The 17,897-nt window shown below is 41.7% G+C and overlaps 1 protein-coding gene across 1 annotated transcript in view; it reads left to right on the forward strand.

Annotated features, from left to right (window-relative positions):
- PDE3A (phosphodiesterase 3A, cGMP-inhibited) overlaps nt 1-17,897 on the forward strand; it is a 95,315-nt gene that overhangs the window by 43,243 nt on the left and 34,175 nt on the right. The window contains exons 2-4 of the mRNA XM_009879660.1: nt 9,331-9,591; nt 12,438-12,592; nt 17,696-17,811. Coding sequence (XP_009877962.1) covers nt 9,331-9,591; nt 12,438-12,592; nt 17,696-17,811 — 532 coding nt within the window. The remainder of the gene's footprint in view (nt 1-9,330; nt 9,592-12,437; nt 12,593-17,695; nt 17,812-17,897) is intronic.

A 17,897-nucleotide genomic window follows, 5' to 3' on the forward strand; every position in this document is an offset into this window, starting at 1 on the left:
TATGTTGTCAAGTAGTTCTTCAGTCTGGGATAGTCGTGACAGTTTAAGGTTTTTAAGCAGCCAAATCACACGTAAAGTCCCTTGGAACGGGGTGACTGAGTCCCCAAGGCTCTGCCGAGAACATCAAACATCAGCGTCAGAGTTTCCACAAGGTTTCCAAGCTGTGACCGGCGGCTCGTAGCCAGGAAGTTCACCCCATGCTTTTGCCTCCTTCCAGGAGCTGCTTTCCCTGGATCCTCCTCGTGGGATGCCTCATGCAGAAGGTCACCAAAACTCTCCAAGTATCTTCATTTGAACTGGGATTTCCCCAGGAGCTCAAGGCAGAGCATGTGTACGGCTAGTTCCAGCTTGCCCCTTGCCATTCTTACGTGCCGCGGAGTGGCAGTGGTGCTACCCACGGCACGTGCTCTGGGCGACAACCCTCTGCCCCTTTCCCCTACGCTTTCTGGAGTTTTCCAGCAGCAGCCAAGATACTTGTGCTCTACTGTGGCAGGAGGAAATGTGGAAAATGAGGTACTACTTTATGTCAGTACCAGTGGTGTTAGTTAATTTGAGGTCCTTCCTGTCAGATATAAATGGTGAGGAATTCTTTTGCGTTGGGTTATGTCCAGTACTTGTATCCGCTTTCCTAGTCTGTAGGTCTTGAATCTTGCCAAATCTAATCATCCCGCTCCTTGATATGATTTCTGCTTCTAGCTTTTTGATATTGTTGCTCGGTTGCCGACAACCACAAAAAGTTTTTCTTTGGTGCATGTTACAAATCTGGGAAAGCTTGCTAGGTGACCTGAAAGCAAGAACCAGTAGTTTCCCTTGAAAGTCACAGATGGTGCGCAAACTGCTTAGGACTGAAATGTATTCTCTCTCCTTAAAAAAAAAAAAAAAAAAAAAAAAAAATCATAATGCTTATCTATGAAAACCTTGAAGCTGTGCTTTCCTGAGGGCATGTGGGTTTGTGTATTGAGTATGATATGCAAAAGAATCTCCTACTTTTTTTTTTTTTTTTAATGTAGATGTCTTTGCTAAAGCTGAGAGACTACTCTCTGAGCAGCTGTGGCCCATCCAGGGAGATGCTCACCCAAGCCTGGGCATTAAAGAGAGAAGCAATCCTCATGATGTTATCAGTGCTAATTATTACCGTGACATCGGTCACTCAACAAGAGGGAAGAATAATCGAGGTGTAAGTCTGAGTTGCACAGGGCAGTTTGGATTAAATGTGGTCCTTTGCCCCTTGGGATGTTGAGCACAGGTCACAAGGCCACGTGGGCAGCATGGGGAGGTGTGTGCACTTAGGGCAGGCAGTTTGGCGGCTGGCCTCTGACAACCCACAGAGGTCATGCAAGGCTAGCTTTGGTTTTGCTTTTCCCAGGGGAAAACTAAATCTGGACATATCAGGACAGGGAAAGCAAAAGGCCTTACTGCACCTTCAGTGCAGATTAAGTGGTATCAGTTTACTGAGAATTTTTAGCATGGATAAACCCCTCCAACAGTGTTCTTGTAAATGTCTGAACAATTTTTCTCAAATGCTGAAATAATTCACCCCAGACAAATACCTGGCAGTATACGTTTCAGTCTGAACTCTTTGGCTGACAAAGCTATCATGAACTTGAAAGGGCCTGTAATGGAAGAAGTTTAGTCAGCTGCAGCTATGAGCTTTGTGAATGGTGTCACCTAAGGTAGAGGTGCAGGATGTGGCGATGGCAGCTGCAGCCCCAGACAAAGTGTGCCATAAACAGTGATACATTCCACCGATCTTATAAGAAAGAAAAAAAAGTATTTCCTTCTCAAACCAGTGTCTCATTCTTAAAGGCTCCAAATTCAATATTTGCAAAGTTTGTGATTACTCTGAACAGATTAAATGTTAGAGCCATTTAAGAATGACATTGTTTTCATCCTGGCTTTCTAAAGAAAGTAGGCTTATGTGATCCTGCTGTCCAAGAGTTTCAAGCAAATGTGGCAGATGGGAGGAAGCATCAGAGATTATTGTCTTCCTAGAAATTTTAATACAACCTGTGGTGGGATACCAGAGGAAGGTCAAAATTAGTGGCCTTGCTTGGTAATAGATGACTGGCAGTTTAACACAGTGTGAAATTATGGAGAGAACGCCCCATATAAGCCTGCTCATCAGCACGCACATAGCCCCAAGCGTGGCTGCCTCCTGTTGACTGGGTGGCCACAGGGCTGTTGCTGAGGAAAGGAGTCATTGCAATACAGTGAGTGCTGAGGGGACAAAAAGTATAACTCTTCAGTGAGCCCCATTTCATTAGATCCTCTGTTCGTAAAACTACTTTCAAAAATTTCCTCTGTCTGCACTGCGATCCGTGGGCTCGCATCGTGCTGATGAGTGCTCAGGCAGTCATGACATTTTCTGCTCTGCAGATCAGAGCTCAGTGTGATTGTTCCCAGGAAAGTCTGCTTTGGTATGGTGGTGCTGTCCCAAACACCATATGTCCAGGGTCAAAACCATAACTGTTATAGCTTACACAAGATCTAGAGTCTTTCTTCATTATGTGCTCATCTTTTGTGCTTCCATGTCTGGTTTACAGTTATGTGGTTCTGGGTGTTTTGAAGAATCAGCAGATTCAGTGATTACATTGACGATTTATAAAAATTTTCTTTGATCAATGTGATTAGACAATGGAAGGTGCTATATTCAGTCCTACAAAGGAATATGCCTTACAGAGCTTGCAGTTGGTCCACCTCCAGAGAGCAGTGGAAATGCTGTGCTTCGTGAAGGTGGAGAAAAGATTCTCATAAATGTCCTGTTTGCTGAAACCTGAACTCTTGTGCTAGTACAAAATAAGAGAAAAATAAAAAGAAATAGTCTGGGTAAGACTCCAGTTCTGTAGCTTTAAGAATTGTACGCACTTTTCTTTTCTCCTTAGTCATTCAGTGAAAGGTGGAGTAGTTAAGTCTGTGGCGCCTTTAAAATGATTCATTATTTCCATAGAAGCCAATTCATGTTTATCCTTCAAATCGCTCTGTGGACATTAAAATAATGGAGAATTATATTTGCGTTTAATTTTGTTTCCAGACAGCTTGGCCTGAGTATTCATGATGTGACTTGGAAACTATATCAAATTGTGATTTATTGTTGCTCATAATTGTGTGAAGATTGAAGATATGCTGGATGCTGCTTTTTTTCCTTTTTTTCCTCCTCGCCTCCCCCATTCTTTCACTTACAGAGTGTTCTTGAGTGTAATGTGGTGAAAGGCCAGCATCTCTGCCTTCAGTGCTTTTCCTTGTATAAGCCACAGCAAATGAATATTTTATTTTTTCCCTAACGTGAGGCTGTGTGAAATAAATTGTGGTTTGTGTTTGATAACTAGTTGTTTGGGGTTTTTTCCTTTCTTTTACTTTTTTTATTATGCTTAAGTTTTGGCTGATTTTGTGTTGTCATGTTAATCATCCTTTCTTGTAGGGTGGAGAGAGAGCAGTACTTTTCAGTTAAGCTGGATGAGTTCAGTTTTATGAGAATCATATGCAAAATACCAGTGGGGGGTGGAAGACATTTATTTGCAGTCAGGCATCTGTTACGTATAAGGATGTCAAATCTGCTTCACAGGTGGGTGAACTGTTTCTTAACCAGGAACAATTCATAAACTAAATTTATTAGGTCTTACGGATAAAGGAATTTGTTATTCCTATTTTCCTCAATTTGTTTTTCCTACACAGTTTTATCTGCTTTTCCCCCTCATGAGTAAAAACTATTCTTAGATTTTTATGCATAATATAATTTAACAGAAGAAAATGAATGGGATTTAGTGAAATATAATATAAAAGCTTACAGCAGGTTATGCAAATTTTGCAAGTTGTTTTTCTAGCTATGTTACAGAATTCAAAACAATCTATTCAAACCTAAAAATTCTAAGTGATCATTAAAATTTACCAAAATATTGTTTTCGTATTGCATTGAAGAGTGTTTCTTGAAGATAAGTTTCCTGTCCTGACAAAAATTGTCTGTGTGACAGTGGGACACGCTCCTTGTGATTTGGTCCTGCAGTTGCAGCAGTATGTGCACTTCTTGGTACGTGAAAGTTTTCTTGCAAGTTCCCAGTAAGCCCCCACCCATGCAAATTTAGGGTGCACAGTTGGTGCTATGAACTGTGCATGTCTGTCCCAGGTCTCTAATGCATCTTACTGTGATGAGACCATCATATTTTTCATGTGAGTTCTTTAGGAGAAAACCCTTTCTTTTATTTTTGTACATAAAAAGAAGCCCCTGAACATACAGCAAGTGCATTTGGGCCCAGTTAGGAATTCCAAGTGGTACCACAGCCTAAAAGACCCACCTGGATGACAGTTTAAAAAAAGAAGGGGGGGTGGAAAGAAAGGCAAGCACAAAAGCAGCTGTTTTTCAGCATTGTAAGGAATTTATTTTGCTCCTTACCTTAGTTATCAATGAGAATGTTTAGTTGATCTGGTTTTGCTTTTGTTTCCAGCCCATTTGCTTTCTCATTCTCATGCCCCAGAGCATTTCGGTTTTAGTCACTACATGACATCGCTTAAATCAGAGTTGGAATGAAGTCACAAAGTGAATAGTAAGCCAATGTTCTGCAAAATTAATGGGAAGAAACTGCATTCACAATTATTAGCATAGTTTGGTAAATGAATACGGACCAGTGTCAAATTAAATTCACCTTAGCTTAGCCCTTTGGTTGTTTTGTTTTGTTTTATCAAGTTAGTTGTTTGTTAGTGTTGATTGCAAACATGTTATTCATGCCTCTATTCCCAAGTATCCAATGAGTAAGGTGGTTGGAGAGAATCCAGATCAGTTCATGCAGAGGCTATGCATGTTAGTAGAAAACTACTTACAAAGTCTGAGCATAGATTTTGTATGCGGTTTTACCCTAAAAAAAGTCTGTGTGTGTGTATATAGGTGTGCACGTGTGTATATGTGCGTATATACAATTACATCAGTCTAATTTTCAACAATTTACTGTCTTGCATGTATCTTTATATTGTTTCACAACATCATATGTATTTTATAAATATTCCAGGTTTCCATGTCCTTTAGGGAAACACGTTTTAGTTTACTTTCTGAGTAATGGTTTGCAAAGCATACACAGTTCTGTGCTGGTTTGTAGTAGAGAATCCGAAAACCAAAATATTTCTTAAATGTTTTCATGCATTCAATTTGTAACTGGTTTTAGAAAATAATTTTAATACCTCTAATTTTATCTAGTCAGACTAGTCTGATAGTACTCTAAATTCATCCTGAGATAGATGAAATATTCAAACTGCTTGAGAAAGAAACTGCTTTCCTATATACAAGTTCTGTGCAATTAAATTACAACATATAAACTGTACCAATTAAGGATGTGGTGTTAATGTACTGAAATGAGTGGATTAGAGCAGTTTTTACCCTCTTTCTGCTTCTTTCTTCAAGAGGAATTTAAGCTTGCTCTGTTCTACTTTACATATGCTCTCATTCTAAGGATTCTAAGCATTATGAGTACTTCAAACAGTACTGTAATACTGTATGATGTGTATGATACTGTATGATATATATAAGTGCTGATTAAAGGAGCTCACTACAATACAGTGATGTCTTTGAAATACCGCACACGGTGTTTTCACTTTGAAGTATTGTGCAATGCAGTATGTTATGTTGCACAAATTGGTATCTGTTGATGTTTTCTGGTGACCTTGACTGGGCTATGCTGGCGGGATATATGTCTCATTACAGCGCTGGTGAGGGGCGCTCAGCGTGCTCATCCATGTCCTTACAGATCTGGAACGGACCTCTTTGGGCATGCTCCATGTGGGCAGGGTGGGTGGCTCCTTGTGGGCAGGGTGGATGGCAGCATGGGTTTCATGTGAGGGGTCAGTTGAAAGCATCAGATCTGCAGGTAGATCTGACCCTTTTGGTCAAAAATGCAAAAAGGTTCTGCCACCTTGCTGTATGAGAAGCACATTGTGCCGAGGGTGAGGTGGTATCATCTGTGCTACTGTCAAGCTCTGAAGTCTTTCCCAGGTGCAAGACACACACTTCCAAAGAGAGAATCACTTTGTTCCCACTGATTTGTTCTGGTGGGGCATGGGCTGTAGCAGTGTTACTGTGTGTTATGTGTGCCACACCTCGAGTATTGTGTCCAGTTTTGGGCACCTCAATACAAGAGAGATATCGAGGTGCTGGAGCGAGTGCAGAGGAGGGCAACGAAGCTGGTGAAGGGCCGAGCAAACAAATCATATGAAGAGAGGTTGAAGGAGCTGGGACTCTTTAGTTTGAGGAGGAGGAGGCTGAGGGGAGACCTCATCACTCTCTACAACTATTTGAAAGGACACTGTAGAGAGGTTGGTGCTGGTCTCTTCTCACAGGTAATTAATGACAGAACAAGAGGGAATGGCTTCAAGCTCCAACAGGGTAGATTTAGACTGAACATTAGGAAAGAATTTTTCACAGAAAGAGTGGTCAGGCATTGGAATAGGCTGCCCAGGGAAGTGGTTGGGTCACCATCCCTGGATGTGTTTAAGAGCTGTTTAGATGTGGTGTTGGGGGATTTGGTGTAGGGGAGAACTTTGCAGAGTAGGGTAGATGGTTGGACTCGATGATCCCAAGGGTCTCTTTCACCCTAGACAATTCTATGATTTTATGATTCTATGTGTGTAAGTACCTAACTCGATTTGAGCACAGACTGTCCTTTGTAGTGAGGTGCTGGCACAACTCAGGAGGGGGGATGGAGACCAGGTGCGTGCCGTCCCTCTTCGTGGGCCATATGGCCTCAGCACTAGCTCCTCGCATAACTCGGCACAGCCTGGCAATTGAGTTGGACAAATCTGCTGGGTCCCAGAGTCAAGGCAGGGGTCACCAAGACGTGTCAAGGCCTCCCCGCACATCGGAGGCCACGTGGCAGATACACACCGTTGAGAAGAGAAGGCCTTTCCCTCTCCCTCTCCCCACTTGGTACTAATCATGGAGAACAATGCTGGCTGCTTTGCAAAATATTAGTACTGCTGTACAAAATCTGGGCCTCTGCTTATGGCCCGCTGAGTCAGACTTGTTTACTTCATTGAAGTATTAATCTCTGTCTCTGATCGGCAGTCAACAACTGCAGGCTCCAGGCTTAATAGAATTTCAAACTGTAGATTATGCAGTTTTGCTGAAAATACAGGGCTTCTATCGCACTTTGAATGATGTATTCTCTCTCAGTCCCCTTTGGTTTGTTTTTCAGGGCTGAGGTTGAGATAGATAATTAATTCCCCCCATCCCAAGCCTTGCCTTTTAATTTAAAAATTTTCTTTAGCATCTGCCAGAATCTTCTGCGTGCACTCCTGAGAGGTTAAGCAATGAAAGAGCCATTAAATTAACTTCAGCCATTAATTTTTTTCAGTATATCAAACAGTTTCTGGTTTATTTTATTTGGTATCATGACAAAGAATATAACTGTGGGAAGAAGAGGCTGGTTTTCTGGTTGCGTGAGAGGATGGTGAGTGAGGAGGGCTACCTTCTGGCCCTGTGGCTTACCTCTGTGTTAGCAAGAAGCAGGACACGAGGAAAGGATCAGTGGAATGAAACAGCTCTTGCCAAGGGCCTGATGTCCACACTACACAACTGGGACATCAGTGGGGAGAGATTTACCTATACGTAGCTAATGTATCACTTTCCCCAGAAATACTTTGCTCTTTCTTGCAAAGCCTTTGGTGACAATGAAGCAGTGTCAAGCTCTGTTACGCTATTCTTTGATGTGTTGTGGGGTCCATAAATGCTGTTACTGATGTCACTCCTGGCCAGGACTCTGATCACTCTCCTGCTAAGCAGTCTGTCCAATTCTCCATGCCGTGTACTTACCACCTCAAGAAACCTGTATGCTCTTTTCACAGGCATAACTTCCCCATTTGGAAGACTGTATCTTAAGATTTTTTCTAAGAAATACATGAAAACAAATTAGTACAGAATCTCCTGGAATGGTCTCTCTGGCAAACTGCACATACAACTGCTGAAAAATCCCAAACAGTAGCAGCAGGATTGGGCTTATGTGTTAGAAACACAGCAAAGGAAAAATGGTCAGTCTTGGAGCGTCTTGAATTAATGATTCCATGCGGAATTTATGGTGGTTTATAGTTCAGCAGCTAGTGAGGCTGAAATGTCACTGCTGCATTGAAAGTTCATATGCTTCTTGCCTTTCTAGTTGTTCTACTTCTGTGTGCATCCAGTCTTATCTGTTCTTCTAGTAGATTTTAAAGATCTTTTGCAATTGTATTATATAGCTGTCAATTCACAGACTTGACAACTTTCCTGCTTTTGGCAATAGACTCTTTCTTTTAGTGGTAGTATATTGCCCTACTGGGTTTCGGGACAGATGGTAGTTGGAGCTGCTGGATGTTGGGAAGTTCTGGAGAAACTCAAAGATGCGTTTATGGATCAATCCTCTTGTGCATGCAATGGAAGGCCAGTGCTACAGCTGTGTTAGATTAGCTGTGTGCGTGATGGATGGACTACACGTATGAAGACAGTTTGCCTGGGCCGCAGCTGGTTTGCAGTATGTCATTTACAGATCAATTATATACATGTACTGGGTAGGGTGTGTAAGATTTGCTGGTGATATCAGCTGGTCCTTGGTATTATTTCTGCTTACGCATCACTCTAGTTAATAATTCTTCCTAAATGATTATATGTAAAGTAGGTATATATTTCAAACCCAAGAGGAAGAAAGGACCATCTGAATTGGTTGTACAAGTCTGTAGAGTTAACTATTCTCATCACTTCTGTCTGAATAAAATAAAGATTGTAAAATCCACTTTTTACTCCCTTTCAGTTTTGTTATAGCTGTCCAATACACAATTGCTTGGAGAATAATGCTGTTGCTATTGTACCAGAATGCTATCTTTTAATAGCGTGGAGATATTTTAAAAATCTCAATATATGCTTGGGATTAAGTTCATAAGCATCATCAAAGCATAAAGGTTGAACGTTAGTTGTTCTAGATGCCTCTGTAGTTAGTAGAAAGGCATCTCTCAAGAGAGACTCCTTCCATCCTAAGCTATGCCTCCAGAATTATTTGTGCAAATAGCTCCTGGCCATTGACTGGGTCTCTGTAGGGGCCCTGAACAGTTCATTCAGATGGGTTAAGTCAGCTGCAGATGGTAAAAGCTGGGAAATCAAATATGATAAAATTCCAAACTCTTTGCGGACTGTGAGCATTATGCCTGATGATCAATCTATTCAGTATGATTCTCCTTATTTAAAGAGTTATTTCATGTTGCTATTTTTCCACTCTGTGGATAACTGCTTTAGTAAAAGTTGTGGAGAGAGTTCACCACAGCTTTAGATATTGCTCAGCAGGTTGTTCGCTTCTATTGTCTTACATGTATTATTTTTGTCTTCTTCAGTCTTCTGGTACCAGTATTACAGTGGATATTGCTGTCATGGGAGAAGCACATGGGCTCATTACAGACCTTCTGGCAGATCCTTCGCTGCCCCCCAACGTGTGTACTTCACTGAGAACAGTGAGCAACCTGCTTAATACGCAGTTAACCTTCCAGGCCATCCACAAGCCAAGGGTGAACCCTTTGGTGTCCTTCAGTGAGAACTACACCTGCTCTGACTCAGAGGAATGTCCAGAGAAAGGAGAGAAACTAGCTATTCCCAAGGTGAGTACTGGACCCTGTCTGTCATCTTGGAACTTGGGTCTGTCTAAAGGGACAGCGCTGGGCTAGTGGTAGATGTCACTGGGCTTTTTGCTTGTTTGCTTCAGGTTAACATCTTATGCACTAATCATACTTTACTATAAATGGACATCTAAATAGAATGTTGGTTTCATACTAAGACAATTCCTGTGTATCCTTCAACCTGTGGCCAGGTTAACTTTGGTTCAGGCATCTTTAGAAGATGCCGTTCAACACAGGATAGTTCACCTAGATAGTGTGCATATTTTCTTGCAGCCATTGGTTGGAGCTTAAAAGAGAAGAAATGATAGGAAGCGGAACAAGCACAAGCCTTTCAGCATCCAGACTCACAAATCTACCCCATTACTTCTCACACAGAAATTCCCCTCCCACTCAGAAGATTTGAGCCACTGCATGTGGGGTCACTATCCTAGTCAATGAGCAGTAGGGAATTAAATACACAATTACAATTAAGGAGCAATATGAGGGACCTTTTTGCCCATTTTGAAGATTGGAATTTGAAATTCTGTATGAATTTCAGTCTCTTCTTCCTTCCCTTAGCTAGAGGTGTGAAACCTATAGAAGTCAATGCAAAAGTCTCTGGTGATGACCTCCAGGTGCTTTGGATCAAGTTTAAAATGTTGTATACCAAACAAACAAACAAAAAAGACCACCACAATACTTAGTATGACAAATATTGTGAGCTCATGAGAAATAGCCTTGAGAAGAAAAAGACGACTGAACCAAAAAAAAATACATATATTACTGCCTTGACAGATGGCTTTATGAATGCTCAGGAATCCAACAGAAAATAACTGGTGTTAACCACCCACATTTAGTAAGTAAACAACTAGAAAGAACACATCGCCTTTGAAGTAGTTTGAATTGTACATTCGTTGGTAATTAGCTGTCCTGCAAGGCTTGCATTTCACTTTTGAAACTAAACCAAAGTACCTTTGTCCTGCAATCTCCCTTGTAAAATTAAATATAGGCAGAATACATTGCACAGGCAAATGCTTTTAAGTTTTAACAGTTCAAATGGCACAGCCAGCATTCATTCCAGCATTTCCCGGCACCTGAATTGCAACCCTTGTAATTCTTTTTTAAATATATTTTAGTGTGATGATAATTATTACCCTGTTTGCCTATGTAGCAGCTGTATATGTGAAATGGATGTTCACAGGTTGTTAAGCACATTTTCCAGTTTATTTTAGTGTACATGTCTATAATGGCTGTACTCTAGGCTCTGAGGGGAAAAGTTACGTGGAAGAACACTGCCATCGCATGAGCAAACACAGTGAACAGATACCAGTTTGCTGTTGCATAATACCTAGTGAGGAGAAGAGAAATGAAGGATGAAGAAATGAGTTAATGCTACAGAGTACAAATTTGACTGAAGAATTCACTGACCTAAATGTATTACGGTTCATAAAACTAATAGTCTGCAGTCCTTTATTTAAGTGTCTAAATATAGATTTAGGGTCTTTACGTTAAGCATCTCACACCAAGCATTTTGGATAAGGAGATAGTATGTTAACGTATTTATGTATAAGTTTGAGCTTCAGAACCACAAGCGTCTTCCATCTCGTATCTCTTAACCCTCTGGCAAAGTCAAAGCTCTCCATCACAGAGACATATTTCTTTTAGTTCTTAACTGTAAGCACTTCATTAGAAATGGTAGCATCTGCAACAGCAAATCTGGATCCAAAAAGATTCTCTATCATCATCCTTTATTTTCACTGTCTGCCTTCAAAAATTTGCAAAACCAATGTGAGCCTTATTAGTCAAGAAAAAGAAGAGTCAGGTGAAAGAAAAATACAGGGTGGCCAAGGAAAATGTGCTGTAAATAGTGATGCTTTCTCTAAGCTTTTCAGGTGACATCATACCCCAGTGCGTGAAAGTTTTATTTCAGTGAGTGATCTTTGTATTGGGTAGATATAGTAGGAAGGAAAGTTGAAGCTTCCCTCCCTTATTTTTCTTACAGCCTTTCTTGCCTTGAATCTCTAATTGTGAGCATTCATGACAGTTTAAATCACAGAATAGTTGAGGTTGAAACTACATCTGGAGATCATCCAGTCCAGTCCAGAGGTCATTTAGTCCAGTCCCTCAGCTCAAGGAAGTTGATCCTGGAGCGGGTTTCTCTAGGCTCAGCCTAGAGGAAGTTGCTCAGGAGAATGTCCATTTGGGTTTTGAGTTTCTCCGTGGATGGAGACTCCACAACCTCTCTGGGCAACCTTTTTCAGTGTTCAATCATCCTCATAGTAAAAAATATTTTCTTACATATAAATGGAATTTCCTGTATTTCAATTTGTGCCCTGTTGCCTCTTGTCCTGTCACTGAACATAAAAGTATTTATATACATTCATAAGATCACCCCTGAGCCTTCTCTTCTTCAGGCTGAGCAATCCCAGCTCTCTCAGCCTTTCCTTTTATAACAGATGCTCCAATCCCTGTCACCTTTCTGGCCCTGATGACTCGCTAAAGTGCCTTTGGCCACATCACATAAGATCAAAATTTTTAAAGAGCTCAGCCAACATTGTCAAACTCCAGTAAGAGCTTCAAGTGTTGAACATCTGTGGCTATGGGGCTGTGGAAATTCACCTTCTTTTAAACTTGAAATAGGGAGGATGATCCAGACCCTCTAAGCATTTAAAGCACTGTCTGTGTTGATTTGAATAGAAGGTAGGCACCACAATACTTGCGAGAATCCAGATTTAATGTACCTCACTAGGTGTTGTCAGGCAGAGTTAATCAAATGGAAATGTTTTTCTTCTTCATGTTTAAAGTTTTTGTAAGCATATATAAACTCTAAACAATTGATTTCTCTCTAGCGTTTACGGAGAAGTTTGCCTCCAGGACTGCTGAGACGAGTGTCCTCAACTTGGACCACAACAACATCAGCCACAGGATTACCTACACTGGAGCCAGCTCCAGTGAGAAGAGATCGCAGTGCCAGTATCAAACCTCATGAATCATCTTCATCCAGGTTACAAATTACCTCCTCTTTTATGTCTCTCTTTGTGCAGATTTCTTTGGTTCTCTGTGATGACGTCCATCACTTAAAAATGCTGACTCCATAGTATGTTAGAACTACTTCTTCTTGCTTCTTTAAGTGGGGTTGCCAAAGAAGTGGCATTCCCAATTTTAGTCAGATTATTCCAAAACTATTCCTATCATTTGGAAGCAAAATGGAAAAAAATAAATGTAAGATAGCAAAGTGCAGAATTGCACAACAAAATTGGAAACAAGGCAAGATATGTGGTTAAAGGCTTCTTGATAAGCAGTGGTTTACGCCATGGGTATTACCCAGCCAAGAAACAATTCTAACAAGTAACCCAGCTTCTGAGCGTCACTTCTAAGAACACACCTATTGATGTGGTCCTGTCATTAAACCAGTTCATAAAGCACTTCTCTGCTCTCTAGATACTGACTTCCAGAACACAAAACCTGATTTCAAGTGGACCCTCCTAAAATATGCAATTTTGCTTTTCTGTCCATAGAAATAGAGTATCATAAGACTATACGGCACTGTACACTCCCTACATCCCATGTACACACTTAATTCCAGAATATAACAAGTACCTAGGGCGCCCTGAACAAACTCATGCAAATGCAATACCAGCAATAGATGGCAAATATAAAACATTGAATTAGATAATTTGAAAAGTGATTTAGTGGGGAGAAGTTTATTATCTAAGCAGATATGTTACCATTGGGGAAAAAACCCACATATAATCTAGGAGTAAAATTACAAAGGAAGATTTACTAGTAGAGGTTGAAAGCAAAGCTGAAAATTAAATGGACAGTGTAAAGTTTTCCTGCAGGATGGTTGCCATACTTTCCCTAATTTTAAGCACTGCAGTGGAGCACTTCCTTCCCATTGACCACAGAGTTTAGCTTCTGGGATTCAGAATCTCAGTTGTCCCATCCTTAATCCCAAGTGTCTCATCTAGTGATAAGGCCTTTCCTAATTTGCCACAAGAAGCGAATAAACTCAGGTGTTTTGTTGGGGTGCAGACTGAGTGCCCACTTCTATTTATGATGTATTTATTTACTTATTCGTTTACAATGCCCCGTATTTTTAGGGGTTATGTAAGCAGATGCTGGTACTGGAAAAGTCACAACTACAAAGCAATAATTAATAAAGCCCTGAAATGGATTTCAGCAAAATCTCTGGAGGAATTATATGTTACTTGTTTGTCTTGCCTGGAAAAAAGAGTTCTGGATTCAACTATGACATATATGAACATGTTATGTTCATATAGTGTATCACAGAAACAGACTACTAGATCTACAAAGAGGTTTGCACAGGCTGAGGTACCTACCTACCCCATTTTGTGCCCAACCCAAAATTTAGTTCCGGTTTCCTAAAGCATGTGCCTGAAAGTCTTTCAGAGTTACCCAGAAGCACATTAGTTCTCACTATACGGCAGAGACAGGTGTTTATCTTCTGGTTCTAGTCTCTTATGATAGACTATATCAGTTAGGTATTCCCTGCTCGCTCTTATGCATTCTCTGTTTATCAGAGCATGATCCCTGAGTCAGCATCGTAAAATACATAGGCCTCCCATGAAATAGAGGGAGAGAAGCTGTAGCTATTCGGTTGCTTACAGCCAGCAGCTGACTGGTTTAGGACATTTGCAGAGGACTACCCTAATAAAGTTGCTTCTCTGCCTGAGGACATTCAGACCTAGGTACCTCACATTTTGGGACTTCAACGCTATGAGATAGCCTGAAGTGAGTTGCATTTAACCCTCTGCAAGGGCTGCGACAGATAGTCCAGTAGCAGCTGGTGAAGCAAGGAGTGGAATGGCTGTTAGTCTTGTGGGAAGGGCGCTTGTCTGTGAGAAGAAAGGCTTGGGTCCCAGGCACTGTTAACTATGAGATGTTGCATAGCTATTTCAATAGGATTTCCTCCTTTCTGGTTCCATGGATATTTTTCTATTCTAGTCAGAAAGGCGCAGAGCCTTCAAAGGAAGAGCCGAAGGCAGTCGGTTATGCAGCCTGGTAGTTATGGTGCCACCCTGTGAGAATAAAGTTCAGGTCCCCTCCCCACCTCAGCAAGGGCTGACATCTTGGAGCTGGTGGATGAGGAGAGTGTGGACATGTGCTTTCCTGTGGGGAAGGGAAGAGCAGAGCAAAAGCACCATATCATAGAATCATAGAATGGTTTAGGTTGGAAGGGACCTTGAAGATCATCAAGTCCCACCCCCCCTGCCATGGGCAGGGACATCTCCCACTAGACCAGGTTGCCCAAGGCCACATCCAGCCTGACCTTACACACCTCCAGGTATGGGGCATCCACAACTTCTCTGGGCAACCCGTTCCAGTGCCTCACCACCCTCAAAGTGAAAAATTTCTTCCTAATGTTTAATCTAAACCTACCCTCTTCCAGTTTAAAGCCATTCCCCCTTGTCCTATCACGTCATGCCCTTGTAAAATTTCCTTCCCCAGCTTTCCTGTAGGTCCCCTTTAGGTACTGGAAGGCCGCAATAAGATCTCCCCGGAGCCTTCTCTTCTCCAGGCTGAACAGCCCCAACTCTCTCAGCCTTTCCTCATAGGAGGTACTCCAGCCCTGGGATCATCCTTGTGGCCCTCAGAAGAGGGATTCAAGACAATTCAAGAAGAGAATTCAGAGTCATGATATCAGAAGGCTCACGTTTTTCTGCAGTTCAAAATTTGGTGCTGTTAGTGGAGAAAAAGATAGGACCTGATAAGGCCCGACATCACCAGTGTTTGCTGTTGGATAGTGTGGGTGAATGCAGCCCCAGAGACCTGCTTTGGTTGGCCTTTCTTCTAGATACATAAACCTTTCCCATAGAGGAGGCTGTCGTTGAGGGTGCCTAGGTGCTCAAGGCAGCCTGCAGAGTACACTGAATGTCTGGTGCAAGAAAAATACGTGGTTAGCCAAAGTTCCCTCTGTGAGGAGTGCCATGTATCTCAGTAAAAGTAAATATAAAGAAGCTATAACCAAATGGAAATGTTCTTCAGTCACCGACCTGTGGTTCCCAGGGTGCATTTGATTTATACTGTTGATCCCAGACTCTCACATAGTATGTAAGCATCCTAAGATGGGAATCAGAGGGAGAAGGAGAGCAATTAAATATTATTGTTGGTCCTTTTCTGTGGTTGTTATATAAGTCTACATGATGAGCCAACTAAGCAGACAATCAATTCTTCCTACGTTTAATGCCGCCAATTGTATAATTATAGCTCTGTCAAGCCTCCCAGCCTACTGTTTGCAATTCTTCTTTTACAGTAGGAGAAACAATGTGTATTCCAGAAAGGGGAAAAAATGAATCCTATAAGTCGAGTTTTAAAAATTTTGGCAGACCAATACAGATTTGCTTTCAAGGAAAAGAATTTTGAACTGAAGGGGAAAAAAAAATCTTGATTATCTGCCACTTCCCCTGTACCAAATTCAAGCACACCACAGGTCACAGAGAAAGGAACATTTCATGGCTTGAAGGGTAGGAGAGAGGAAATGACACTGGAATTACCCTGAGGCAGATTCTGCAGTTACAAAATATGCAACACGTTCCTCACAGTCTGGGATATCACCTCTAGATTTCCATAGTCAAATATTTGCAAAAACCTCCCTTAAATCTCTGTTTAAGATTAGTAATCCTGTATTCTTCCATCCCATGACACTGAACTGGTAAGACATGGTCCTCTTATAGCTTCAAATGATTGGGGAAAAATAATAAAGCTTCCACATTCCTTCACTCTGTCACTTCTATATCCAGTGGTTCTCTCTTAAGAAGTCAACGGATGTGGTTTGGGGGTTTTTGTTTTGGTTTGGTTTTCTTTACAGTGGGCCAGTGTGTTATATTCTTCCTGTCAATTAAAAACCAAAACCACAAAACAAAACAAACAAACAAAATAATTAAAAAAACAGCTGGATTCTCTCTTCGTCTTACTTCATCACAGATTATAGGAATTGGGGCCAATGAAGACAACCAGCAAATATTTTGTAGGTAGTGCTTGCTCTTCCGAAACAATAAGGTGTTTGTAGAGTTAAGACAATGTTACGTGCTTTTTTCTTTCAGAACATTTCTTTTTTTTCACCCCCCAAGTTTTTTTTCAAGTTCGGCTGGAACAAGGCTGCTTTAAAAGGCTGTCTTCTGCCTTGCATGTCACCTCATCACTTGGATGTGAGGCTGAGGAGAAACGTGGAGCCTGAGAGGCCTAGTGGATCTGTCCAGAGAAGTCATAGGCCTCATGATAAGAAGCAGTGTTATGTCCTTGCAAGCAGCTGACATTTCATGAGTGTCATTCAGGAAAACAATGATAAATACAATTCTCCTGCCTTACAGAACTGTTTGGCCTCTTTTGGTACACAGAAGTTACAGCCTGAAGGCTGAAAGCATGCACCCATCCTGTTGTAGGGGACCAGCATTTGTTCCCCACGCACACAGACACATGCACCCTATTTTCCTTCAGTGAGTTTCTCTTGGATCAGTGACCAATGTCTTCAGGGTCTGTCAACAGGGTGGGTTATTTTTGAGCATGCAGCATGCCTTTCAGTTGGCTAGAGCATGAAGTGCTTCACCCAGAGAAGAGGCACTCCACTAGCAACAGCGATGCAGGACTCTTTCGAGCCTCTTTGAGCCTCATGAGGAGCTCCTCCAGTGCCCGAAGGGTTACTGGGTATCTGCCTTGGCAGTTGCAGCAGAGGAGTCAAGGGAGGCTGATTTTTCATTTACACTGAGAACTTCTGGCACTTCTGGCTGTTGTAAGGAGGCGTTAAAAGAGAATATAAATTTAACTTATTTCAAGTCAACTTTTAAGCCTCTTTGTACTGTCAGAACAATATAATGAAGACGTCTTTGTATAAATAAAGTGGATAGGCCTCAGCACTGAAGGAAGTCCAGCTTTGGAGTGCCTGCATTGTAAATATTTTTGCGGAATACAATACTGAGCACCACACAAATAACAGTTCAGCCAGCAGATAGATGTTGTTTGCCTCAGTCAGATTTTGTGCTATCTCTGTATCGCATACTTTTTGCTGTGGCTCCTAACTTCTTAAGATCTGCCATTTAGGCTTTTTGCTTCTCGGACAATGTTTGTTTGTGCTCTGGTTTTGCAGCGCTGATTCCTGGAACAGCTCCATTCTGATGACAATCACGAAGAGCAGGTCCTTCTCCACCTCCTACGCCATGTCTTCTACCAACCACCTGAATGCCAAAAGGCAGAGCCGACAAGGTGAGTGGGCATCCGTGCCTCCGTCAGGCTACTTACCTGCTTACCCCTGACTAGCATGTGCAGCTGCTTTTGGTCTCTGTCCAGTC

Source organism: Charadrius vociferus, unplaced genomic scaffold, assembly GCF_000708025.1.
Source record: "Charadrius vociferus isolate BGI_N301 unplaced genomic scaffold, ASM70802v2 scaffold90, whole genome shotgun sequence".
NCBI lineage: Eukaryota > Metazoa > Chordata > Aves > Charadriiformes > Charadriidae > Charadrius > Charadrius vociferus.